This window comes from Herpailurus yagouaroundi, unplaced genomic scaffold (assembly GCF_014898765.1).
Source record: "Herpailurus yagouaroundi ecotype Mexico unplaced genomic scaffold, PumYag 141, whole genome shotgun sequence".
Lineage (NCBI taxonomy): Eukaryota > Metazoa > Chordata > Mammalia > Carnivora > Felidae > Herpailurus > Herpailurus yagouaroundi.
In genome coordinates, this window is record NW_024412396.1 from 74,604,994 (window position 1) to 74,632,100 (window position 27,107).

The following is a 27,107-nucleotide window of genomic DNA, read 5'->3' on the forward strand; positions in this document are numbered from 1 at the left end:
GAGAGTTTAAGGCACATGTTGAAGATTCTACAGCCAAAAAATGCTGAGCCAGAAAGGTGCCTCCAGAAGAGGCCCTCCAGGGCACGCTGCGTGTGCCGCCCTGCAGAGCAGAACGGTCAAGGATAGTGTAGGCTGGAATCCTTGTCCCTCATTCTCTAATTTAGTGTATTTCATGCATTTCAATTACAATTGGAGACAGATTTCTTGGTTTAATTAAAAAAAAAAGTCTCAGGGGTCATCTTACTTTACATTTTCAGGCGATTTCCACCCCTAAAGATTTACAGGAAGGTAGTCTTCTGTTTGTTAAAGTTTGCAAACTGAGGTCTGTAGTCTTCCCTGGTTACTGTACTTTGGTGGTGGTCCGTTTCTTCTTGCTGCTGCTGTCAGCGTCGGCTGCTTATCCTGCCCTGACAATAAATGCTAAGATCAGAGTCCTGGTGCCCAAAAGAGGCTCAGGTGTTCTCACTCAGGTGCTGCGTCGGAGACCTGCTCAGATCTGGTGGGAGGAGATCCGCCGCCAGGAAGCCTGTGTTCTCTTGGCTCTGACTCTGCCCTGGGTACGTGTGGCTTTGGAGAGCTGTGTGCTCTCCAACCTCGGAAGCCATTTGTAGTCAGAAGGAGCAAGGCTTCTCTCTCCTGGGGCCACGCCTGGCCTGCTTAGGGTTCTCAGGGTCACTCCTACCCTATAGGCAGAACAGCCCAGGCATGAGGTAGGTGCCTCTGTGTGCCTTGCGCTGGTCCGCGGGGCCTGGCAGGAGTAGAGAGTCTCAGTCCCGCTGCTCCTCCTCTTTATACCTCAGGGATTCGTGGCTGAAAAAACGAGGAAAAGCAGTTGGGTGCTTGACCAATAACCCTGACCTTTCTCAGGCAGAAAATTGGGAAGTGAAAATACCGAAAGGCCTTTTAATCAATTTTCAACTAAAATAATCTTTTGAATAATCCTGCCTTATTATGTAGTGCTTAATTATTTACAAAATCCTGTCACATGCATGATCTTCTCTGCTGCATATAACCCCTCTGTGGACCACTTCTGATCTGATTATGAAGTGGTTGGCTGTTACCTACAGTCGTTAGCTGTTTTTTAATTGGGCAGCATCTGAAGCGATGTCAAAGTTACCAGTATTAGAAAAACCGACCCACGGAATTCGTTACTTCATTCACTCAGACTGAATTCTGTGTTCAGTCACAGAACTGGGAAGTTTCAGAAATGGTTTGACAAGGCCAGCCTGCGCTCGCCCAGGAATGCTGACCACATGATCGTACAAGCCTGATGGGTAGTTTGGAATTTCTTTTGTCAGATTCTGTTCAGTACAACCTCAGCATCTCCTTAAGTTTTAATGAGCAAAGTTACTTCTAAATACAGTTATTTCATTTTATTACACAGAACATAAACATGAAACCCCCATTGTTACCATTTTGTTTCCATTCATTTTGCTGTCTAAAACTCTGAAAAGTCCACTTCATTTTAAACCGCAGTAACTTACTGTTTTATTAAGAAGTGATTTATGTGATACCACTGTAACAGACATTCTGTTAATGTTTAAATCGTCTTCCTGAAATAAGTAATGGTTCTCTTAATGGTTGAACATTTTAAGATGAACTTTTTAATGTTGTATAGAAGGTGAGATTTTTGTTCATAGAATATTCTGAAGAGAATCAAGAAATGTTACTTTATTACTATAGTATATTGCACATGACTTAAGTCATTTCTTTAACATGGAATGTTGGATTTTATGAGCTTAAAGTCTATCCATCTGAAGAACCTTTAAATTTAATTACAGCTAATGTCAATATTTACTGCTAAATTTTTTCTTACAAGGACAGATTTTTTTATATTTCTAGAAAATTAAAAGATCATGTACTCGATTACCTGTAATTTTACTTTTTCAACAAATGTCACTGTTTCATCGTTCATTGGACAGAAGAGGAGCCCTGTTTTGTTGTTTTTCTTTCTCTCTATAATTGACTAGATTTTCTATTTCATTTGTGCAAGTCCTTTTTGTTAATTTTGTTTTTGGCTTAATTTCTTTTAGAAACATGTCATTCAGGTTTATCAAAAGGTAGGATTTATATATACACATTATTTTTCAATCCTTACCCCAAAATGGCTCCTGCAATTAACATCAGGTTTGGCTTTCTAGCCTTGTTTTTGTTTTGTTTTGTTTTGTTTTGTTTTGTTTTGTTTTGTTTCTTAAAAACTAAACTTTCTGCTGAGAACTACGTACTTACTTCTTTGCAAGGAGCCTCGGAAAGAAGTAGATTGACTCTGTCAGGCGCCCACATAACAACAGGCCTGTGCATGCTCTGTGCATTGTCTTTCTTTGGTAGAATTATTTAGCATCCAAATAATTCTGTCTTCATACTAATAACACTTAGCATGCTTCTGTTTGAAGAATGCAATGTTCAGTAATATTAATGTACAATTAATGGTTGGCCTCGGGCGTGCAGAAGGTAAGTGGTAACTGTTGCCATTTTTTATTTCATGAAGGATTGAATCTGCAGAAGGCTTTAAAATGACCGGGAAATTAGCTAATATTTTTATGGGGGAAACAAGCATAAAATTCAGACCTACAGCCTCATTTAGTTTGAGGTTTTTGGAAACTAAGATGTGGGCAGCTGTAGAGCAGAAATGCTTTAATATTTTCAGAGAGTTGGAGAGTAGTATTCTAAAAGCCACTTTCCACCAACCACTGAAGAAAGTGTGTCTCATTACTTTTACTTAAAGCACTGTAAGAAATCATATTCCTACCAGGTGAATATGTTTTGATGATAACGAATCAGGAGACTAACAACACACACATAATGAGGTAGAAAATCTGCCATTTGGCCTCCATGTGTCCAGAAAGCCAGGCTATGGATTTTTTTCTATGTTGATGAAATCAGTGGGTCACTGAAAGGCTGTGTGAACGTGAGCTCTTTATCAAAAACTGGGAAGAGTGCTTTCCTCCTGTGGGAAATTCCACTCCATGATTTTAATCTTCCCAGCAAATTTTTCCTCGGGCAGAAAATTTTGTAGTTGAATGTAGGATTTAACTGATAGAATTCATTTCCTTTTAGTTAAAAACCATTACACTTTGGGGGAGGTATTAAAAAGTCAGCAGACCTCCAATTCCAGAGCCAGGCAGAGATGCCCAGTGCGCGGTCGGCCTCCCAGCCTGCCTGCCAGCTCGCACAGAGAACAGCGGCCTGGGCCGGTCACCCCTGGGAGACTACGAGCTAAACAAGAGTTGGCTGGTGACCCCAAGTGCTTTGGATTTGTTCATATTATGACGTCTGTGTTTGTATGTGGGTGGTCGTGTATCGGTCTGTAAGATTTCTTTTCTCTTTCCCATTTCTCTGTGCTTCTGCATTCTGTTCGTTGAGGCTTCCAACTGAATATGAGAGGAACGGGAGATATGAGGGCTCAAGGTGAGGGGAATGATTTTTACTTAAACTATTTTATAGGTATTTACCTCGTGTCTGTGGCAGAGACCATGCTCTTTTCTGACTATCCCGCATCAGATCCCTGCTCTCAATGTAGGGATTGCTTGGCAGAGTCCCGTTGTGTGGTTTGTGAAGCAGGAGCCTGTCGCTGCTGCCACCTCTTAGTGGCCACTTGAGGGCGCCAGAGCACCATGGCTGCCCACTGGTGAAAGCCTTCCAGGTCCAGGCTTTCCACTGGGCTTCCACTGGGCATTTGGGTGCTAAAATATGCCGCCCTCCTGCCTGGGGGCTGATGGCCTGAAGTGAGCTCTGGGAGTCAGTAGGAGCACTCTTGCTGTGTCCATGACTCCTGCACCATCCTGCTGTCAAGGAATGAAAGCAGAATATGGAGTTGAATTTTCATATTTTAAATTAGACGGTTTTTTTGAAGAACAATTATGTAGTCAGATGTTTTGCTTTCGCGTTTTGTAGATCATTTTGTATTTCATTACACAAGTCCGGGGGGTGGGAGAGTTCGCCAGATAGGCCCAGGTAGGCTGCCATGGTTCTGGGTCTTTTCTACTCGGGCTCATTCCATACCAGTCGCCACCATGCTGTTTTGGGTCCCCGTTAACCCATTTGCTCTCTTTCTGCTCTTTCTGAAGCCCAGCTCTGATCATGTGACTTTTCTGAATGAAAAGTTGCAGGGGCCCCATTACCTGACCCACCCTGGGTGGCCTCAGCAGCCCTGGCGTCCCCCACCCTCCCCACCGAGGTTGAGGCAGAGTGCCCGGATGACGGCCTGGCAGCACTCCCACCCCAGGCCTGCCCATCCCAGCCTCAAGCAGGCTCCAGCTGTCCTATTTGCTTCCCGCAAGTACTCAGCGGCTGTTGTGGGGGTGATGCTGTGCCCCCAGTTCCAGTCCATCTGCACACTTGATTATACCCTAAACACATTCTGTGCTTTCCACGCCTCCTTGCCTTTGCTTATGATACTCCCTCTGCTCAGCACACCGATCTCTCCTTCCCCACCCCCATTGTATTGGAATTCTATGGGCTCTTGGTAGCTCTTCCCAGATGCCCCTCCCTCCTGGAACCCATTTCCTCATTTGCCCCGCCCTCCTCCCTTTAGAGGGCCCTACCTGTCTTTTCTGCCCCCGCCCCCTCATGGTGTGCTCATACCTTTCCTGTGCTAGTGCTATTTCCTTAAGTTGCAGTCTTCCCTCCCTCAACCCCAACGCAGCTTGAGAGCTTTTGCTCATTTTTGTAACCTATTTAGTACCTAAAACAGCATTTTATACACAGGAAGCTCCTGATCAACTTTAGTGGGTGTGAACCAAATTGAATATTTTACCAGCAGCCTGGCAGCTCTATCTAAAGTAAAACCTATAGCCCCAAACCCTCAGCTTTGATGAATTTGCCGATTTTGCCATTGGATTAAGTGTATTTATCATGCACATGCAGGGTGTTTTTAATACACAAGAGTGTTAGGTGTTCACCTTCCTAATTGAAACATTCAGATGTACACGTGAGAGTGTAAATAACGGGTTTGTGGCAATGATTAAATGCTGGGGAACGGCAGGATAGTAGACACCTGGTCTTGGGGTTCCCAAGAGAATTGTGCCTGGGACCCCGCTATGACATCACCTCTTAGATGTTGGGACCACAGCTTACACTCTGTGCATCGATACAGCTTGCATTCACACCGGTGGTTTCAGTGCTCAGCAGCAGATAAGCTTTAACGTTTCATTTTCCTGTTTCAGTAGTAAGATAATGTCATCTAAGAATTATTTTTAACTGTGACATCAGAATTTTAACAAAATGGAAAAATATCCAGGTGGGCGGAGGGAACTGAGAACAGCCCACCCCACACCCAGCTGTGTACTCAGCATGGGGCGGGGGGGTGCCATTTGCAAGGAAAGTGATTTTGAACCATGTGGAGTCACTGGCTGTCCTGAGGACCATCTCCAGCGAAAGGTCGTGATGAGCTGAATTAAAAGAAAAGTGGTACTACTGGCCTGCCGACCCGTCCTCCCTGAGCTGGGCCTCTGGGGGGCCCTTTCGGCTCCTTGCCGCCTGCAGTCAGCCTAGAGGGGAGAGCTGGGCTTTTGGAGAGGCGCTCCGCCATGTAATTTGCTGATCTCCAAGGATTCTGTTTCACAAATTATCTTCTTAATTTTATTAAATATAGATGGCTGATGAAGATTTTCCAGCCAGGTAGAATTTTGCCTGTATGGGTTATGATTTGGAAGGGAGTCCGGGGGTGGGTGGTAGATGAATACTTCTCCGTAAAGGAACAGATAATCAGATGTGAGCCTGTGCAAGAAAAATGTGGAGGTCAGTCATCCTACATCGAAGATGTTGATTATGAGCTAGCTGTAACAGAAAAGGTTGGTTTTTCTGTGCAATTAAAAATAAACCTGCTACTGTGCATTTCAGTCGCAACGTATCTGCTGAGCAAAAGGAGGAAAACAAAGAAGCAAAACCTCGCTCCCTGCGCTTTACCTGGAGCATGAAAACCACTAGTTCCATGGACCCCAGTGACATGATGCGGGAGATCCGCAAAGTGCTGGATGCCAATAACTGCGACTATGAGCAGAGAGAACGCTTCCTACTCTTCTGTGTCCACGGTGATGGGCACGCGGAGAACCTCGTGCAGTGGGAGATGGAGGTGTGCAAGCTGCCAAGACTGTCTCTGAACGGGGTCCGGTTTAAGCGGATATCAGGGACATCCATAGCTTTCAAAAATATTGCTTCCAAAATTGCCAACGAGCTAAAGCTGTAACCCAGTAATTACGGTGTAAATTAAGTAGCAATTTAAAGTGTTTTCCTGAACACTGATGGAAATGTATAGAGTAATATTTAGGTAATAACGTCTGCATCTTCTAAATCATGATATTAAAATATAAGGACGAGAGCACGCCTGGGAGCGGAAGCTGGCCTTTTTTCTACGAATGCACTACATTAAAGATGTGTGACACGCGTGCCCTCTGTCTTATTTCCATTGCCCTGAAAGTCAGCGTGTGACATCATCGCCACGGGCCTCCTGTCTGTGTGGTGTGAGCGTGGACTGTGCGTGTGAAGTAGTGCATACGGAAGCATCTCCTTACACTGGCAGCCAGAGTTGTTACGAGTACCTCTGTGGGAGATCATTTGGTGCTAAAACATTAAAATTGCCAAGGAGGAAAATACTGAATTACTACTAAGAATTAACCTTAACCTTAAGACTAGTTGATAATTAATACAGGTTTACAGTTCATGCCTGTGGTTTTGTGTTTGTTGTTTTGTGTTTTTTTTTTTTTTTTTTAGTGCAAAAGGTTTAAATTTATAGTTGTGAACATTGCTTGTGTTTTTCTAAGTAGATTCACAAGATAATTAAAAATTCACTTTTTCTCAGTAAAGTCTTCCATTGTCTCCTAATGCTGTATTTAAGACTCAAATTAAGGCAGTGACTAAATGTTTTTGCCTCCGCCACCAACTTGAACAAAAGCAAATGGAAAGTGTATGAAGGCCTGGGGCCACTTTGTCCTTAGCGTGGATCCCGGCATTTTGTGATTACTAGCATCTTTTTTCTCCAAAGGAAATAAAGGGAGAAGTCGGCCCTCCTGGTGACCTGAGGAGGAAGGGAATCAGGAGCCTCGCGAGCCCATGTGGAGAGACGCCAGGTCTTGACGGTTCTGGGTTGGTTCTCCACGACGTATGTAATTCTCCTCTCTTGTTTTTTGATTCAGTACATGAATCAATCCTACAGCTTTTTCCCAGCACCCTGCATGGTTATACAGAGGGAGTAATGAATTCATCAGTTAGTGTGACACTTGAATCTCATGGGGAAACTGCCACATCGATTGGTGTGCTGTTTTGGGTTCTGGGTTTTTTTCTTGTTGGTCAAAGTATGAAAGTCTAGACAGTCACTCGGTCATAGATATTTACTACCACAGGCACAGCACTGTTTTAGGTGTTTGTGACACATCAGGGAAGAAAACAAAGATCCCTAGAGCCTCTTGAATCATATGTCCTAATAGGACGGCAGTCAATAAGCATTAGTAAGTAAAGTAGGAACAAAGTGGTCAATGCCAGGAAAAAAATTGCAGGGCGGGTTGAGGCATTGCTAGGGACCTGAGGTTTGGTTGGTGCCACGTTACATGGGGTGATGGTTGGGGGGTGTGGCTTGGCCTCTCTGGGAGCAAGAAGAAGCCAGGAAAGCTGTTCAGAGGCTGTCGGCAATGATTAGGCAAGAGGTAACTGGCCTAGGGAGACGGTGGTCAGTTCTGGATTATGTCCTGAAAACAGAGTCAACCCATCTGCTCTTGATTGGATGTGGATGAGTTCTGGCCTGAACAGGAAGGATGGGTTTGCTGTCCATTGGAATTAACCATTCTGTGGTTAATCACCACTGCTGTGGCCGGGAGGGAGAACAGGAGAGCAGTTTTGAATGCCCGGAGTTTGAGGTGCCTTCAAGACACCGTATGGGCACCCGGGACAGACCCCGGGAGAGGCCCTGGGAGCCCTCAGCCTGTGGGTGGGTGGATCCTATTCTGAGCTGGCCGAGCTGGCAGAGAAGCTCCCAGACAAGGGCGAGGCCTGGGAGAAGAGGCGGAGCCGGCAGGGAAGCAGTGAGTTGCGAGGGACCCCGGCAGCCAGGGTGGCGGTTGACCTGACCGTGGAGCTCACACTTACCTTACTAGAACTTTCGAGCCTCCCTTATTCAACCCAGCAAGTCCCCTCTCCCTCCTCTTATCACCTGAGGCATTTTTGTTCCTTCTCTGGAACCAGCTCTCTTCTGCATCAGGGTGCGAGGTATCCTCTGCGTGGCTACCCTGTGGAAGCTGGCAGAGGTGAAGCAGAGCTCTGCCAAGCCAAGGTGTGGCTGCGGCGTGGTTCCTTCTGACCTTTACACCTAGGAGACATTCTAATAGTTTTCCATAGTTTTGTTCTCAAGGACAAATTGAATACTGGAAGTTGGGCTCCTTTGAGAGCAGGTAGCTTCCCCCACGTCTGATGAAATGGCCACTCTATATGCAGACACAGGTAGATGCTCATATTGTTTTCAGTTGTTGATTTGTCGTAAGTGGTGTCTGCATTAGTACGTTACTGGTCCGAGGAGAGACGGGTGTTCACCCGCAGAATTCACCTGAGCTGTTCATATTGAAAAGCCACTATCACTGATTGACATCGGTTTGATTTTAATGGCAACATAGGTAGTGTTACCTTTACTGCAGTTGGAACATGAATTCAAGTCGATTATTAAGGGGCCTATGCCCTTCCTTTAGAGAGTACTTTTTTTACAATATGATGTTTTTATTCTGCATACAGTGACTTTTGAAAAGGAATATTCTAGAGTACTTCATAATCACTTCAGACGCAATGACAAGGCCACATTTTTTCCTCATCCGCTCCTCTGGAGTCCTTCAGAGGTGAGGTAAGGTACCTTGTGGGGGCGGTGCTGTTCCTATTTACCTGACGACCGGAGTGCTGTCCTCCCCTAGTACTCCAGTATCGCCAGCTCTCGTCCAGATCAGGCAAATCCGAGGGACCAAGACAGCATTCCTTAATGACATGCCTGGCTCTTGGGCCATCCGTCCATCTCTGAGAGTGAAGAAAGCTGGCAGGAAACATGACTAACTTTGAGAAGCACAACCGTGATCGTTTTCACAGCATGTGTTTCTCCAAAAGCCCAGAGAAGGATGATATTTAAAAGAAAGATCTCCCTGTGTGTGCATTGTGAACATGTCCCTGTCGCTGTGGAGACCGTCCCTAGAATACCCTTTCCTGGCAGTTCCCGCTCTGTGAGTGGCGCACGGTGACCTCCGTGTCCACGGAGCAGGCAAGGCCCTGGGGGAGGGAGGTGTGTCTGCTCAAAACTTTGTTTTTTGTGGGAGTTTTTTGTTCTTTGGGGGGCTTGGGGTTTAGGGTTGTTTTTGCCAATTTGCCACGAGACCCTTCAGAGAGCTCAGCAAGCACTTTGCATCGGGGAGCGTGGTGGCTTTCGAAGGGAGCAATGGTGAGCGAAGGGTGGTGTGCCTCGCAGGTGTCCCGACACTGCACGCAGGAGTCTAAATGTGACCGTCCCCAAGAGTAGAACCTGGGCATCTTCTCCGGTCAGCAGGGAGGACAGACTTTAACAGCTTTGCAAATGGGTCTTTGGTTTACCACTTTGAGAGACAGAACCTAGGCAGGGGTGACACTCCCTCAGAGGTAGTGCTCGCCATCGGTGTGGCACCCGAGGGTGGCCACTGGGCGCGATCAGTGTCAAAGCGGCACGTGTGCCTCAGGAGTCCAAGCTTGAGCGGGACGTCTGGGCCCGGCCCCTCCCCCGGGGAAGGAGACGTTCGGGCGCATGGAGATTGAGGCGGGGGTGGGGGGGTCTGAGACTCAAGGAGGAACCCAGCCCACTAAGGCAGCAGGGTGGACATTGGAGGGAAGACCGTGTGAATCACAGGAATAGCACTCCACCAGGAGGGGAGCCGCTGGCTGTGTGGGATGCTGAGATCCACACACTGGTTTCTGCAGCAGGGCCTAGATGGTGAAGACCACTGGAGGCAGTGTGGTTTAGTGGGGGAGGGGTGTGTCCTGATCACCGCAGCCTGGTTTCCAGGCTCGTGACCTCAGGTCGCCTCCTCTATAAAGGCAGCATGGTGGTGATAGTGCCTCACTCTGCATTCTTGGCAGAGTCTACCAGGTGACAAGTGCAGGGTGCCTGGCACAGGCGAGGGAGACGAGGGTTTTCTTGGGCGCCCTTCCGCCCAGCTTAGCCAAGACACCGAAGTCCGTGAACAGCATGCTCTCTGCCCTCCCAGCAGAGACTTGATAAGAAAATTCGCCCAGTTTCTAAAGCGTAGAGTGCTGGTCTCTGAGCTTGCGGTGTCTGGGAAGCTGACCAGCCTGCACTGCCACCTTCTTCGCCGCAAGTTTTGGCCTGTGTCCCCAGGGGACAGGAAGAGCGTGAGTCTGGTGGGAGAGTCTGGTGGAAGGTGGGGGTGGCCGATGGTACCCTCCCCTCCTCGGATTGCTGGTCACCTCTCTTCCAACAGGCCTACCGTTGCCATTACATTTAAGATCTCATTGGCTTAGGGGCCCAGAGTCGTCAGAGCATGGGACTCTTAATCCCCGGGTCATGAGTTCAAGCCTCACGTTGGGCATGGAGCCTTCTTTTTTTTAAACAAATAAAAAATAAAATGACACCCTCCCTCCTGGACTGCTTGCCCAGCTCTGCCCTCCCACTCTCTGCTGCTTCCTGTCTTGCTAAGAGTCAGCATCATGGACAAATGTATTTGTCTCTGTATCTACCCTCCCCACCCATACTTAGAACGAAAGCCGCACGGGGAAGGGCTTTTTCTTCTCTATCTTAGGTACCTAGAATAGTGCCGGGTACTTACTGACAAAGTAAGTATTCATTTAAAATGATGATGACAATGGGGCGCCTGGATGGCTCAGTCGGTGAAGCATCTGACTTCAGCTCAGGTCATGATCTCCCGTTTTGTGGGTTTGAGCCCCATGTCGGGCTCTGTGCTCACAGCTCGGGGCCCAGAGCCTGCTTTGGATTCTGTGTCTCCCCCTCTCTCTGTCCCTCCTCTGCTCATGCTCTGTCTCTGTCTGTCTGTCTGTCTGTCTCTCTCTCTCTCTCTCTCTCTCTGTCAATAATATAATAAACGTTAAGAAATTTTTAAAAAAATGATGATGATGATGATGATGGAGGAGTAAGTAGTAGTAGTAGTATGGGCAAGAACTATCTGGAAGGCACAGGCTGCTTTAATGGCTTCAGTCAAAACTCTTACTGAGGTTCCCCTATAGCCCAAGGCCCAAGGATGAGGCAGGCACAGCCATAGGAAGCTGTGTTTGGATTTGTGGTCCATTTTCCTCCGTCTCCAGCAGCGCTCTGAGCTGAGCCCTTCCTGTTTTACAGACAAGGCTCAGAGGTGGGCTGGAAATGTACTTCTCACTGAGCTGCCTGTATAGCTGATGCCCTGTTGTGTCATTCAGTCCAGTCTGGGATGAGAGCATGCGATTGCTGTGGGTGTCCAGGGGAAGTCCTGAATCACATGACATTTGCCTTCAGATATGAAACCGGGGGTTAAAACGCTCGGTTTCGAGCCTTAATCTGTGTCCCCCACCAGAGTCATGCAGTGTAGTGCTTGGATTTCAGTCCCTCAAGAGAACAGCCACCTGAGGCTTGGCCGCAGTGTGTGAGCTGGAGGTCATGGAGGCTTTGGGGTATTGACAGCAGCTCTCCACCCTGAGTGCTTGCTTGCAGGCACCAGGCTGAAGGTGAGACCTGCTGAGCACAAGTCCTGGCTCGCAGAGCTTGCACACCTCGTGCCCAAGATAGGGAGGCTGGTCCTCGGGGGTCACCTTGGGGCGAGGCTAGAGCGCAGCTTGCTGAGATGACCCAGATCTCTCAGGGAAGCCTGGAGAGGCTGGGGCCACAGGAAGCACTTTTGCTGCTTTTGGCTTTGGTTTGATTGCTTGGTTTGTCTTGTTTCTGTGGTGGGGCTGATTGGTTACAGATTCTCAGGGTCTCACGTCTTTTTCCAGTTCCCTAGATATTCACGCCTATGGTTTGCAGCTGTGGTGAAGTATCTTCTTACCATGTGGGTTGACAAATAAGGTGCCTTCCTGGGGGGCGTCACTGAGAAAGGGGACAACTGCTCATCTTGCAGCCCTTCCCCCAGCCTGTTCCTTTTGCAATTTCCTGCTCTCTACCTCCCACCCACTTAACCCACCTCTGAGTGTTATTTTAAGCCAGAATTCTAGAACTCCTCCCTCAAGCAGGAGGGAGATCTGCAGTTGCTCATCAGGAACTTCTCCAGTTTCTGCTGGGGCACCTTCAGTGCCAGGGCACGCGCGTGCTTGCGTGCGCGCGCGCGCTCTCTCTCTCTCTCTCTCCCCCTCTCTCCCTCTCTCCCTCTCTCCCTCTCTCCCTCTCTCCCTCCCTCTCCAGCTTCTGCTGCGGCACCTTCAGTGCCAGGGCACGTGCGTGCACGCACGCACACACACCCTCTCCCTCTCCCTCTCCCTCTCTCCCCCTCTCTCTCTCTCTCTCTCTCTCTCTCTCTCTCTCTCTCTCTCTCTCTCCAGGGAACTGGGGGGAAGAGTTCTGTCTGGTTCTGCATTTTCCTGGTGCTCATCAGCTTGCACCACCTGGTGGCTTCCTACTCTTGGGAACTTTAACTGGTCAGGGTTCAAGTATTTGAAGATAGAAATTGTGTTTCCTTCTCAAATTTTGCTTCTCTCAGTTAAACTGCCCCAGTTCTTTTCGGGTGTTTCGGGACAAGAAGAGTGAAGATTTTTCGTGGTTGTTTGTTCCTATGTTGATTCATCGACATGCATTTTTTGGAGGGTTTAGAGTGAGGCAGCTACTCTAGAGGGCCCTGTGCTGAGCTCTGTGGATCCAAAAATAACCAGGGTAAAACCCAGGTCCTCTAAAGTCTCCAGGGAGAGAGGCACAGACACAGTCTGGAAGTCTGGGATGGCCAGGGCTGCATGGTGGAAACCCAGGCAGGAAGCCCAGTCTGAGTGGGAGGCAGCAGAGGTTACAGGTACAGCCCGAAGCACCCCTGTTCTGCTCAGCGGAAGAGGAAGCTGTGGTGTTTGCAAAGGAAGGCATGGAAAGGCTCCTCCTGCTTCGGACTTGGGGCATGTGTGGGGGCAGTGACAGGGCCGGTGCGCTGCTGCTGGACAGGCTCTGTCTTGTCACCATCCCGATAAAATATGTCTCCAACAATGCACCTCTGTTCTGTTTAGAGGACTTCAGTCCAGTACTTTCTTAGGAAGTGGTGTGGCAGGCTTTGGGTAGAGTTCTGTCACCAAAAATAGACCTCACAGCACTAGGAAGCCAGGTTCTAGGGACCAGAGAGGAAGCATCCCGGCCAGTATGGGGCACCTGGTATGCCAGCTCCTTCCGGAGTGAGGTCTGCATGGACTTGCCTCTCCCTCACTCTCGAAAAGGAGCTGCCAGCAGGCGTGGGTAGGTGTGAATACATTCTCAAATCAGACATGTTTTGCATGGAAATAAGCTGGGAAGTAGGAGCCTATGCAGTCATGTTCATTAATAAGGAACCCGAAATCCTTTGGTAGACTGGTAGACGGGCCCCTGAGAGCTGCTTCCTGATCTGACACCAGGAGCTGCTCTGTGCACCCTGGGGCACTGCTCAGGCTGGTCCCTCCTCTGTTTGTGTCCTGTGACCAGCTTCTGCTTGCCCTGCAGCACCCGGCTCGTTGGTCACCTGCTGCCTCCCATCTTTGCAGTTCCCGCCGTCTCAGCCCCGGTGCCCTGGGGCTCTCTCCCCCCGCATTCTCTGAACTCTGGAGAATCCTGTTGTCTCATCAGGTATCATCAGCTCAGCCCGTGTGCAGTGGGAGTCCTGTCACCCAGAAAGGCAGTGCCACATGCCTCTTGTCCTGACGTCATAAACGCGTAGGGCACGTTTTGTTGGGCTCCATTTCCTAGTATCATATCATTAATAAGTTGGACCAAAACACCGGAGCCAGGCCAGAAGAGGAAAGTCCTGGAACAGAGGAAAGCAATAAACACCTTGACCCTCCTTTCTGGTCTCTGGGGAGGAGGAGGAGGAGGCCTGGCCTGTGGCCTCCCTGTGCCCAGAGCCTCTCCTTTCCCAGCCTGGCACCACTGCTGTGGCTTCGGCTGCAGCGGGCGCCAGCGCACGTGGGTCCCGTCGAGCAGAGCCGCCAGTGTCAAGTGCGAGTGATGACGCGTCATCTTTTATCAGTTCTTGCAAGTAGTGACATGTTGCTCAGTTGATGGGTCAAAAGTATAGACAAAACTAGACTTTTCGCTTCAGTGAAAATTTAACGGAAGTTGTCTTTTGTTGCTAGGTTGTATTTTTCCAGAGTAGCCCAGGCATGTTAACGCAGACCACCTTCACCAGTAATGGGAGCAGTCCGTTTGGGGTGGGGGTGGGGGTGGGGAGACCCAAAGCCTGACCCCACAGTCCGTGTTCTCAGAGAGGACACTCTCAGTGAAGCAAGTATGTGACGGGGCCAGGGGGCATGCCTAAAGGGTGAAGCCCGAGGAGAATGATAGAGGGGACTGAGGTCGTTCTGGAAAGGAGGGCTAGGGCAGGCGGGGAGGTGGGACCAAAACCAGGAAACAGGCGTGCAGCAGGGGGCTCCAGGCTAGACCAGGTCTGGAGGGGTTGGCACCTCTGCTGTGAGTCCCTGGTCCCACATGTGCCATCTGCAGTCTGCATGCACATCAGCATGGGGGGTGGATGCGGGCAAAGCCAGCCTGTGTTTCTGGAGCCACTGGATCTAGTTCCAATGACAGTTTTGGACAAATTGACCTGTAACCCTGCCACGGCAGCAAGCTCCAAGCCAGGCCCCACCTCGCAGTAGGGTTCGTGAGCGGCAGAGCAGCGTCCCAGCCCCAGCCCCCCACTGCCACCTGAGGAGCGGTGCTGGCAGCCTCACACGTGTACACCGGGTCACGCACATGCGGGCGTTCCGTTTGCTGGGCTCAGGTGGCGCTTGTCTCCCATCCCAGGATTGCTGCTGGAGCATTTCATGCCCTTGGTTACAGCTGCCTCCGGGGCATCTTGAGAATGTGCTTCCCTAGCCCGACGGCCGCATGCCAGCCTCAAAACCAGGGTTTTGTTACCAAAGCGAAGGGGAAAATGGCTGCTAGGAGACAAGCAGCCAATTCCACACAGATTCATCAGCAGTGGGAAGAGCTACAAATACTTCTAGCTCTTCTGGGTCTTAAGGGTCATTGTTTAATTAAGTTGAGCGTTAGATTTTAGAAGCCCCAACTCGGAGAAGGATATGAAAGTCAGGACTTCTAAAACCGGGAACACGGTCTTTGCTTCTCTGTGTCTTCAGTAAAGCAGAACGAGCTCCACAAAGACCGGTTGGGGGAGGGGGGGGAGCGGGGAAGAGTCCAAACGCTGTGCATGGATCCCTACAGAAAGTCTCTAGCCTTGGGGCGCCCTCAATTGGTTAAGCGTCAGACTTTGGCTCAGGTCATGATCTCGCGGTTTGTGAGTTCGAGCCCCACGTTGGGCTCTGTGCTGACAGCTCGGAGCCTGGAGCCTGCTTCTGATTCTGTCTCCCTCTCTGTCTGCCCCTTCCCTGCTCTTACTCTGTCTCTCTCTCTCAAAAATAAATAAACATTAAAAAAACAAAACAAAAAAAAAAGGCTCTAGCCAGACTTGGGAACCAAGGTTTTTGTCGTCCAATCCACATGTAAAATTCACAGCTCCAAACTGAATTGCTCCCCCCGCCCCACCCCTGCTCCATGGAAACCTCTCAGCCAGAAAGACAACTCTTGCCAATCAAAAATTGCTTCCTTTTGTCACCTATACAAAAGGAAATTAGTTCAGACTCTGTGTGGGTGCAGGGTGCAGCCCCAAGGGTGCTTCGGGAGGCCTTACTGTAGGCATCAGGCAGCTCCAAATAGAAATGCAGGATGAGGCACCTTCCAGGCAACTGCCGCCTATGCAGCGACTGCTAAGAGCAGCAGGGGCTGCACGCTGGAGGTCTGGATGTTCTGAAAAGTTGAAGAGCAGTGAAAAGAGCCCAGCACTTCGAACCAGGTGGTCTCAAACTGGTGACCCTGAGCCAGTCTTCCCTCCTCTCCTAGCATCCGGTTCCCTCCCCGCCCCACGCTGGGGGGGCGGAGGGGCAGTGATCCGTTCACACAGACTAAATGAGGGGTGGTGACAATGAAGTCCTGCCTCAGTGGGCTCCCACGAACTGTGACACATTAGAGCATCTTTTTAAACACCACTTAAAAAAAGAATTTGTTTCAGCTTATATAAGTAATACATGTTCACTGTAGAAAATTTGGAAAACAAAGTATAAAGAAGGAAATCACCTGTTACCCCACCACCCACAGTTAACTACTGTTCTTTGGGATTTTTCCATACATGCTCCGGGATCCACAGTACAAGCTGTTTTATAACTTGCTTTTACTTCCATTTTTTTAAGCATGCTGCCATCTCACTGAGTTCTTCATGCTGTTGGGATGCCTGCATGGTGCCTCATTGAGGGAGGTGGCCTGGATTTTTAACCAGCCTTTCTTGTTGGCAGTCCTGACCCATCAGTTCCTCCCTGTTCTGGAGTGATTGTACTTTTTCATTATTTCTGTAGGGCAGTGGTTCTCAGAGAGGCAGTTGGAGCAGGGGGCACCTGGCTGGCTCAGTCTGTAGAGCATGTGACTCTTGTTCTTGGGGTTGTGAGTTTGAGCCTCACATTGGGCATAGAGCTTACTTTATTTTTTTTTTTAATTTTTATTTTTTAATGTTTATTTTTGAGACAGAGAGAGACGGAGCGTCAGAGAGAGAGGGGGAGACAGAATCCGAAGCAGGCTCCAGGCTCCGAGCTGTCAGCCCAGAGCCTGACGCGGGGCTCTAACTCACGGACCGTGAGATCATGACCTGAGCCGAAGTCGGACGCTTAACCAACTGAGCCACCCAGGCACCCCATTTTAATTTTTTTTTTTTTAACGTTTATTTATTTTTGAGACAGAGACAGAGCATGAGTGGGGGAGGGACAGAGAGAGGGAGACACAGAATCCGAAGCAGGCTCCAGGCTCTGAGCCGTCAGCCCAGAGCCCGACGCGGGGCTCAAACCCACGGACCGTGAGATCGTGACCTGAGCTGAAGTCGGACGCTTAACCGACTGAGCCACCCAGAAGCCCCGAGCTTACTTTAAAAAAAGGGAAAAAAAAGTGTAAACCCTATTCAAAGAGACAGGCGTGGATTTTGGCCCTCAGGGGACTTTTGGCCACGTCCGATAATTTCTGTTGTTACAGGGTGGGTGGATAACAACTGCTGGCATCTAGACGTTGGAGGCTGAGCTGCAGTGCTCAGGGGAAGCCCCTGCCCGGAGTCATCCTGCCTGACATGAGTGGGTGCCATTGAGAAACCCTGCCATGGGGTCATGTCCTAGCTGGGCCATGGCCAAGGTACAGGAACGGATGCTTCTAGTGCTGCTGATGGGTGTGGTCCATCCAAGACAGCGAATGAATAAAAGTGCGTTCGTCTGTGTTGTGTGGTAGGGTGTTTCTTAGACTCCCCATGTTGACTGTGACTTCGAGGAAAGTTAAATTCACCCTGTGTAAGAGTCTTATGAATGCAGAGGAAAGGGAGGAGGTTGTAGGGAGTCTGGCCCATGGACTGGGAAGCAGAGGTACCCCCACTGAGGGGAAAGCATAGTAGGCCCTGCCTTGTCCCAAAAAGAATAGACTCAGCTAAAAAGTGTGTTCAATAGAGCAGGATAAAATAAATGAGAATAAAAGTGAGCAAAGAGAATATTACAGGTAGAAAAACAAGTGGCCCATAGAAGCACGTGTAGCTCTGGGCCTGTGGCGAGGCTCCTCCCAGAGGGCCGTGGGGAGCGGCTCCCCTGCTTGCCCAGCCCCCTGAGAGGGCCCAGCACTGTGTGCCGCAGCACAGGGGAGAACGGTAGGGGCCCTTGGGGCTCCCGGGAGCAGCTTTTGCTGCCTGGAAGAAGTCTGGGGCCTCCCTGGGTGTCCTGTTGAGAGGTGATTGGAGGTTGCAGCTTGTCTTATGGAACCACTGATAGTTAAGGGACTGCCCCACTCTTAACGGTCCAGACAGTGTGGAGACGATCAGGAAGCCATGTGCCTGCCTGACTAGGCCCCCAGGTGCCTGTACGCACCTCAGGGTGGAGTGGGGACAGTGGCCCATCCCTGAGCCTGTGCAACCAGGAGGGCCTTCTGGACAAGGGCCCCCCAGCATGGGCACACGCAGCCTGAGGCCTTTCCAGAGGACGTTCTTCCTGTGCTCCTCACAGCCCTTTCTCCCAAATTACCAGACTCCACAGTCTACAGTGTACTGTCTGCCCCGGCCCAGTGCCCACTGACCAGAGGAGGACACTGAAGGTGAGAAAAGGTGAGCCCTATCTGATGTGTGCCCCACACCGGTCAGCCGAGGAGGGAACCAAGTGCCAGCCCCTGACCTAAATAAAGGGTGGGTTCAGAGATCCTCTCCCTGCCAACCTTGTGCCCCAGGAGGCCTGCCCCCTACTCTGCCCATCCCACCCCAGCTTTCACTCACCTGGCTTCCGTGCCTGTGCCTCTTCCCCCAGCACAGGCTCCTGGAAACCCTCCCCTGCCAGCACATGGCCTGGGCGGGCCCCTCAACTCAAGCCTGGCCACTAAGGCAGATGGAGCTGCTTCTACTCCACTGCTGTCCACCCAGCCTGCTTGTCCTGGGCCCCAGGGTCTGGGTTGGCCAGCTGCCCCTGCCCCTGGGGCAGGAAAGACTGCCCAGCCCAGGACACAGTGGGCACAAAGGCCGTGCCCTGTTCTCTTCCTAGTTGCAGGGTAACCTTGGTGGGGATTAGGGCCTGCTGACCCAAAGTGTGAGGAGTTGGGGTACCCCAGATTCTGATGGGGGTGGGGGTGGGAGACCAGGACAGAGGTGGCCCTGGCCGGCAGGTGGCAGCACAGACTGTCCACAGAGCTGTGGAGCTGGGGGACAAGCCCTGCCCTTGGCTGGCTCACAGGTTCCACCTCTATGGCCCCAGCCCACCATGGTGTGAGATCAGTCGGGAACTGCGGCAGCTGTAGAGTGGCTGGGAAAGCGAGACCCCAACCCACCCTCCCGCCCAGGGACCTCATGTTGAGGACCCGCCATGGGAGGCCAAGGGGTGGAGCACCTGAGGGTCCTGGAGAGGGGGTTGCAAGGAGGAGGGGGCTCCAAAGGGGCCTCAGGGCTTTCTGAAAGGGCCTGAAGGGCTGGGCCTGGGGGCAGCAAGAAGGGGGTACTGTCTGCCCTGCCTGAGGCTGTGAGGAAGGGAAGCTGAGGAGAGGGATTATTTAGGGGCTCTTGTAGGTGGGGAGGAGAGGTGGCAGAGACCCTGACTGGAAAAGGAACTAGATTAGGGGGGCAAGACCCACCCTCCCCTCACGGCATCCACACCTCCTCCCACACTGCGGGATGGGGTTGAGCAAAAGTGCCAGGCTCCACCTCCCAGGGCCCAAATGCCCTTAGATGCTCCGGCGGGGGCTCTGTCACCCTAGAGCTCCTCCCCCCCCTGCCGCCCCCCCCCCCCCCCCGCCAGCCCATCCCAGGGCTGCAGGGGAGCCAAGTAGGCAGGATGGCACAGTGACTGCCTCCTGACTTTGTCCCTTCTTAAGGAAAGTGAAGCAGAAAGGGTAGATCCAGGATTGAGGCCCTCAGATCCTGGCTCCTGGGTCCCAGAACAGCCTCGGGAAAGGGGAGCCACTACTCGGAGACTCGTGGCAGGCCGAAACCCTAGTTTATTCCAGCATCAGCAACATCTTAGCCATCACAAAAATAAACTCTACCAAGGGCGACGGAAGTCTCTACAGCGAGGCTAAGGGCTCAGCCGCCAGGCGGCGGACATCAGGGTGCGTGGTGGGCACTGCCCGGGCAATAAGTTAGGAAGCAGCGGGGCTGGTGGTGGTGGTGGCAGGTGCAGGCCAGGGTTTCACTTCTGGGCAGGCACGAGGTCATCGATGGCCTGGCCCTGCTCCAGCCGCTGCTCCATCTCGATGAGCAGCTTCACGCCGTCCACCACCATCTGTACCAGCTCCACCTCCGAGAAGCCCAGGCGATCTGCGTTGGAGACGTCGAAGACCCCACCCACGGCAGCTGTGTCCACACCACCTGGGGAGACAGCCAGGTCAGCAGGACTGCGGCGGGGGGCTGCCCCAGGGGGAGAAGACCACCCGCCCCATTCACCTGTGCCTCGTTTCTGAAGCCGCAGCCGCTTGAGCACCTCCGGGAACTTCTCATGCTTGCCCAGGTGGGGCAGCTTGATGTGCACACCTGCCCGCAGCCCTGTGCCCAGATTGGACGGGCAGGTCAGGATGTAGCCCAGGTGAGGGTTCCACATGAATTCGTAGTTCTTAGACTTGAAGAGCGTTTCAATCTGGAGGTGGAGAAGGTGAGACAGGGCTGGCCTGGCTGAGGGGCACCTCCAAGGCACCGGGTGGGGGACACCCTCGGACCCAGGAGTCCCCTGGCAGGACCCTGAGGTAACGGAGACCAGGGCTCCCAGGGGGACTGATGGGATGCCCACATCCTGGCCTGAGCTCTGGGGCTTGGCCCTGCGCCCTCCCTGGCCCCAGACCCCACTCGTGCCAGCCCGGTTTGGGGGTGGTCAGGCCTGACCTGGGTGAGGCCATTGCAGAAGCGAGTGAACACCTCCTTCATGTTGCCCCCCTTCTGCATGGAGATGACCCGAAGGTGGTCTTCCTCGTTGATCCACACCAGGAAGGTCTTATTGTCATTGTGCCTGGGGGAGGGGCACGGTCAAGCCTCCTCCTTGGAGGTCTCAGAGCACATCCAAAAAAAAGCTCTAGGGGGTCCCCAGACCCCAGGAACTTTCCAAGTCCCTGAGGTGTTCCATCCGGCTGTACCCAGAAGCTTGGGCTTCTGCCAGGACCACACTCTGGAGGTAGGCAGGGAAGCCAGGACACCTCAGAGAGAGTCCAAAAAGCCCGGAGCTGTGCCCTAGCCTCTAGCCAGTCATGTGCCGTGTGGCCTGGGTGTGGGGGAGGGACGAGGGCCCCACCTAGGAGGTAAGGGGCAAGAGGACCGCTGTATCTGGGCGCAGAAGCCTCCCTACGCACACAGTGGAGGCAGGAGCTGTAAGCCTTCCCCACCCTCACCCCCACTCCCACTCCCACTAGGAAGTGTCTGCGTCACCCAGCACCTGGCAGAGTCCCTGCGGGGAAAGGGGTGAGAAAACCAGAAGCTCCGGCTCCCAAGAGGAGGGTGGAGGAGAGCAGTCAAAGCGACCCAATGCCCACCTCCAAGATCCCACGAGGCCTCCGCCTCTACCAGCTGGCGTCCCTTGATGCACCTGTGTGGTCAAGGTCACCTGCGAGGAGACCTGGGAAGCACCAAACCTGTCCTAGGAGCACGGCTCCTCCCTCTTCCTGCCTCCTCAGCCTGGCCTTGGTGTGGGGAGGGCCAAGGGGAGGAGGGGAAGGGGAGTGGGGGGGGGGATGGGGGAGGACCCGCGAGAGGAGTTGGGCACGCACCAGATGCCACGGGCATCGGGCCAGTCGCGGGCCATGCCAGAGGCCAGCAGCAGGGGCGACACGGGCTTGTCGAAGAGGAAGTGGTCGTCGATGAGCTGCTGCTGCTCTGCCTCGGTCATGCTCTTGAGCGCGTAGTACCTGCCGGCCAGGTCGCCGTCCAGGCTCGCCAGAGCTGCGGAGGGGCGCGCTCAGAAGGACACACGGGAGCCCCTGTGCTCACGCCCGCCCAGCTTTGTGGGAGCCCCGGCCGGGCCGGCCCTCGCAGGGCCCCAGGCCGCCGTCCCCCCCCGGGAAACCGGACCCGGCGCGCAGATAAGAGCGCGGTAGCGGCGGCTCAGGTGACTGGGGTGACTGGTTAACAAGCCGCACGGGGACAGAGGTGCGACCCCTACCTTCCACAGCGAGCTTCTCGATGGCTCGGCGTTCCCCGCGGCTGCAGTGCGGGGGGAGGCAGAAGCCGCGGATGCTGCGACCCGTGCGCACCCGCGAGCTCAGCACGTAGTTAGGGTCCAGGTCGTCGCCGCCCTGGGGGCAGAGCGGCGGTGAGCGCTGGGGGACCCCTCCCCAGCCCGCCCCGCCACCCGGGGCCACCTCGTACCTGCAGGTTGTCGGGATTGAGGTCGGTCTTGTGCTCGTCGCTGGGCTTGTAGCCTCCGTGCCGGTCCTCGATGATGGGGTCAAAGAGCTCCTTGAACACGTCATAGGATTCCTCATCGCCTGCCACGCAGCCCACGGTCATGATATAGGGGTGACCTGGGGGGAGCGCGGAATGGGGACAGTGGCGTCACTGCCAGGCCTGACCGAGCCCCTCAGGACCCTGAGGTTATTCGCGGGAAGGGGGCGCCGCAGGAACCCTAGTCTGGGAGGGGTTCTAGGGGAGGCGCTGGGCCCGAGCCCCAGGGGAGTGTCTTGCAGATAAGGCGACCCGGTACCCTGACCCCGGGACCGAGGTGCGCGTTACCCGGGTTATCCACGCCGGTCTGGATGACGTCGTCCAGTGTGAAGCCGCTCGGCGTGCACTTGGCGCGCAGCTCCGCGTACAGCTCGGGGGTCAGCACCTTGGCCATGTGGTTGTTGTGGCCGCTGAGGTCGGGGAACTCGTCCTCGGCCGGGAAGCGCAGCTTCAGCGCGTTGTGGCTATTGGAGAAGGGCATGGCGGCGGCGAGCGGAAGGCTGCGGAGAGACTCGAGGGTCAGCGGGGACCCGGCGCACCGGCCCCCCAGGGACCTGCGGACCATTCAGGGCCTCGTTGCCCCTGCTCCTGGTCACCCTGGGGCGCGCGGCCAAGGTCAGAGGGGTCCGCAGCGCGCGCGCGGGGGAGACTCCCGCACCGCCAGGACCCCAGGCCCAGCCGGCGCGCGCGCTCCGGGCGGCGGACCCCGGCGTGCACGACTTTGCTGCCCACGAGCTCCTTCCGTGCGCAGCGCCCCCACCCCGGCGCCCAGGCGGCCGTCCCCCCTCCCCCCAGCCCTCGGGCCCACTCACCGGGCAGCCGGGCGGGGCAGGGGCGCTCGGTCGGTCGGCAGCTCTGGGCGCGGCGCAGGCGAACAGCGGTGGCTCCGCGCTCCCGCGGCTCTTAAGGGGCGCGACGCGGGCCGCCCATTGGCCGCTATTTATAGCCCATTCATTCCATTGGTCCGCGCTGCGGGGTGGTGCCGTCGCTTTGTCCGCCACCCGCAGCCCCCGACAACCCCCCCACCCGGCCGCCCACCCCTGTTATCCCTTTGCTGGGACCCCGCGCAGCCCGCCTATCCGACCCGGCGCCTGCCCAAGACCCCGCGGCTGAAGCCTCAGGCCCTTGAATATTCTGTAGTTCTCCCCGCGCTGCCTCCGGGCGGGAAACTGAGGCAGAAGAGCCACTGGGCACTTGAAGACGCTCGGGCTCATCTGCAGCCCTGCTCTTGCCCTCCCTAGCCCCGTCAGTCCCTGGATCTCGACGAGGGTCCAGGTGTGACCGGCCCAGGCTCCCGCAGCAGGTACTAACCCTTCCACCCACCCACCCCACCCCCGCCCCATCCGAGCTGGCCCGGAGCTGCCGACCTTCCTCAAGGTGCCCGCAGGCATCTCCCGGGCGATCTTGGTGCAGAGCTAAGCTCGAGGGAGGTGCAATCTGGCTGCGGCCCAGTGGGGGTGGCACCCGTGGTGCCTTGACCTTGGGCAAGTCCCCCGGCGCCAGGGGACCCAAGCCAGAGACCCCCGGGGCCAGCCTTTCCTGGTAGGTGAGAGAACAATGTGGCCCTGGGAGGCCGCTGGGGAGTGCGCGGTCTCAGAGCCTCCAGACCCCAGCCCTGGGCCCTTTCCACAGGGGACAAGTTCATCTCCCCACCCCACCCCCAAAGGTAGTCCCCCAGAGACTCTCAGCAAAGATGGGAGGAAACACAAACAATAAGCATATGTGAGATTTAAAAAGCAACAACGAGTCGCTAGAAATGAGGATCGTGCAAATTAAAACAAGGACTTCCACTGCCCCCAAACACCCAGATGGCAAAAATGTGAAAGACACACCAGCCAGTGTCGGCCATGGGTTGGAATGTGGAGAGACAGACGGTCACACGCGGCCTGCAACTGTGAACTGCTACATCCTTTCTGAAATGTAATTTGGCAGTATCTATTAAAATTAAAAACGTTTGTACTCCATGACCCAGCAATCCCACTTCTAGGAATCCAGCCTTTAGAAAGGACGGTCTCATCCCTGCAGGTAGAGATGTGCAGTGGGGAAAACACACAAATGAACTCGATGCCCATCACTTGGGGACTGGCCAGGGGTAGGAAGGCACATCCCCAGTGTAGAGTATTAACACAGCTATTTTTAAAAGTGAGTTAGGGGGTGCCTGGGTGGCTCAGTCGGTTGGGCATCCGACTTCGGCCCAGGTCATGATCTCACTCACGGTTTGTGAGTTCGAGCCCCGCATCGGGCTCTGTGCTGATAGCTTGGAGCCTGGAGCCTGCTTCGGAGTCTGTGTCTCCCTCTCTCTCTCTGCCCCTCCCCAGCTCATGCTCGCTCTCTGTCCCTGTTAAAAATAAATAAACTTAAAAAAAAATTTTTTTTAATAAAATAAAATAAAAATAAAAGTGAGTTAGACCCTTAGTCACTGAGCCACCAGCAAGGACTCAGCAGCCTCCCCCTCGGCCCCCTCACCTCTTGAAGATCCATCTGCCTTGTCCCATGAGAGCCTTCTGCAGGCCACCTTCACGGCGGAAAAGAGATCCTATCCCACGTCCACTATCTAGAACATCCCCTCTTCCAAACCCTTTGCCAACGTGAGTAAGAGTGACGATCTTCCTGCAGACACTGAAGGTCTTGTCCACATATGAAGCCAACAGAGAAATGGCTGGGAGACCCTTACTACTATCCAAGGGGTCATTGATGATTACAACAAAAAGGAACTAATAAGGTGTTTAAGAAATTCCCCTGCAATGGTGATGTAATTGAGCACCCAGAATATGGAGAAGTAATTCAGCTGCAGGGTGACCAGTGCAAGAACATACGCCAATTCCTCGTGGAGACTGGCGTGGTGAAGGAGCCCTAGTTGAAGTTACCCACTTGGTTTTCTTTTTATTATCATCATCTCCTTTTTTTTTTTTTTTTTTTTTTTTTAAGTAATCTCTTCCCCCAACTTGAGGCTTGAACTCACGATCCTGAGATCAAGAGCCGCGTGCTCCACTGACTGAGCCAGCCAGGCGCCCCAGTTTCATGGGTTTTAAGTGCTTTTGATTAAGCTTAAGTGAGGATTTCCTTGCAACGAGTAGAATTTCCCTTCTGTCCCTTGCCACAAGTTTAAAAACCCCACAGCTTGTATAATGTAACCATTTGGGGTCTGCTTTTAACTTGTAGTCGTGCAATTCCTTCATGCAATAAAATGAAAAGAGAAAAAGAAGAGTCAATTGGAGCTTGTGTGTTAATGCACGCCACGCATCGTCTTGTGAATAAGGCAAGAAAGGAGGGGACACCCTTCTCTGTGTGTATGTAACAAAACGCCTCCAGGACCACACAGTGAGCTCTGGGGGGCAGCAAGGTGAACATCACGCTGCTGCTGGAAGGCTGGCCATGAGTGACCAGCCACGTGAATGAAATCACGTCGCCATCCGGGAGGAGACGGGTGCTGTGGGGGCTGGGGGCAGGGCAGAGGCGGAGCAAGGAGCTCCAGGGGATTTGGTACCTCTGAGGAACCGGCACTGGAGCAAAGAGGCACAGGATGAGCAAGCCCCTTCCCCTCCGCCTGTGTGCGCACCAGAGGGTGTGGAGTGTCGCTAGGCTGTCCCTGCGGTTACCACGCACGGGACTTCTGTCTCTTCCCTCGCTCACCTTGGTGTGCTTTGACCTGTTCCCAGTCAACATTTTCTTAGACACATAAAACAAACCAAGGTAAAGAGGCAAATGGGCAGGACTGCCCAGACAGCAGGTGTTCCTTAAGCCTGGAATTCCTGCCCCCTGTGCCCCTTGAAGCCCCTTCCTCCCATTTTAGAAATAATCTGCAGTTGCCTTTTCCACCTCCCCACCCCCAAAAGCCTGATGGGCTCAAGTTTCTGTTTCTGGAAACCTGAAGGCAGACTTGGCTTTCAGACATGGGGTGAGGGGCACTCAGGGCTTCCTCTTTGTCTTCAGCCTCTGCAGCTTCTCAACCCGTCCCCCACGCCACCCTCAGGCCACCAAGGGCCTGACCTGCTGGGTGGGAGGAGGGAAGGGTCCTATCCCCTCTCCCCCCAAAAGCAAGGTCCAAGCTGGAGAGGTGAGGTCCAGAGGTTTGGGGTTGCCTTGCTCAAGGTCAGGCCCTGTGATACTGCTGCTCGAGGCTCCAGAAATCCTCAGCCTCTGAGAGGGGTGTTTTAACCTTTCGCGGATAAGCAAAGGCAGATCAGAACATGGGTGACAGAAGAGACAGGTCAGAGGTCCAGCAACCCCTCACTGGTCCTGGAGTGCCTGGCCCTGAGCTAACTTAACCTGGGACCTATCTTGGGGACCACCCCCCACCCCAGGGCTGGCCAAGCCCAGGCTGCACTAGATTGACAGCATGGGTGGTCAACAGCTGTAATGGGGGAAAGGCAGGGGGCCTTCAAGGCCTTTAGACCCAAATGTCAGGGGATGGCTCCCTACCAGGGGCTGCTTGGGAGCCTGTGTGGTCCCAGAACAGAGGAGCAAGGGGTGGGGAGGCCTGGACGGTGCCAGCCTCCACCTCACCAAGAATAACATTGCCCCAGTGACCTGGCTCTTGTCTCTGGACCCTCCATTTCCCCCAGGGCCCAAGGAGCCGGTTTGGCAGCGTCTGGGCAAGAAGCTGGGTGACATCACCCAACGAGTTTATGGTCCAGGTTCCTCAGAAATCACACCTGGTTGCACATTAACCAGCCAGCCCTAGAGGGGGAGGGGAGCTTCAATGGAGTCCCCAGCTTTTCATCCACAAACTCAGCCTGCCCAGTGGGGTGCAGCGCCAGGCATGCAGGGGGGGTAGGCCAAGTGGGAGAGACAGGCAAGGAGCCAGAGGTCATTCTCAGAGCCTGTGCTTAAAAGACAGGATGGGCATTGCTTGCTCCTGGTGCCCCGTCCCTGAGCCCTGAAGAACCCAAAGGGGAAGTTGGTTGCAGTCAGGAGAGGGGTAGGGGCTGCTTTGGGGTCACTGAGCACCATGGGGTAAGAGCCTGGGCTACTCAGAGAAAGGGGGATGTCAGGGCACCTGGTCCAGGTGCAGCCTTCTCCTCCCCCTCCCCTCCC

The 27,107-nt window shown here is 53.3% G+C and overlaps 2 protein-coding genes and 1 long non-coding RNA gene across 9 annotated transcripts in view; 2 read left to right on the forward strand and 1 right to left on the reverse strand.

Annotated features, from left to right (window-relative positions):
- MARK3 (microtubule affinity regulating kinase 3) overlaps positions 1–6,798 on the forward strand; it is a 90,360-nt gene extending 83,562 nt beyond the window's left edge. For 4 of the 7 annotated variants that reach the window (XM_040478314.1, XM_040478307.1, XM_040478311.1 and 1 more), the window contains 3 exons: positions 2,034–2,060; positions 3,364–3,408; positions 5,842–6,798. In XM_040478314.1, the coding sequence (XP_040334248.1) occupies positions 2,034–2,060; positions 3,364–3,408; positions 5,842–6,187 (418 nt within the window). In that variant the 3' untranslated portion in view covers positions 6,188–6,798. The remainder of the gene's footprint in view (positions 1–2,033; positions 2,061–3,363; positions 3,409–5,841) is intronic. The other 3 variants (XM_040478309.1, XM_040478308.1, XM_040478312.1) reach the window with 3 other exon arrangements.
- Positions 6,799–8,401: 1,603 nt separating this feature from the next.
- On the forward strand, positions 8,402–17,406 carry LOC121032332 (uncharacterized). The gene is made up of 2 exons (XR_005791236.1): positions 8,402–8,821; positions 17,171–17,406. It is a non-coding gene; the product is annotated as an uncharacterized LOC121032332 (long non-coding RNA).
- Positions 17,407–19,625: 2,219 nt separating this feature from the next.
- On the reverse strand, positions 19,626–23,018 carry CKB (creatine kinase B). The gene is made up of 8 exons (XM_040478315.1): positions 22,883–23,018; positions 22,359–22,570; positions 21,996–22,150; positions 21,790–21,922; positions 21,398–21,569; positions 20,523–20,646; positions 20,091–20,280; positions 19,626–20,015 (listed from the first exon to the last, which is right to left on the reverse strand). The coding sequence occupies exons 2-8, from the start codon at positions 22,549–22,551 to the stop codon at positions 19,837–19,839; spliced, it is 1,146 nt and encodes a 381-aa protein (XP_040334249.1). The 5' UTR covers positions 22,552–22,570; positions 22,883–23,018; the 3' UTR covers positions 19,626–19,836.
- Positions 23,019–27,107: the final 4,089 nt, after the last annotated feature.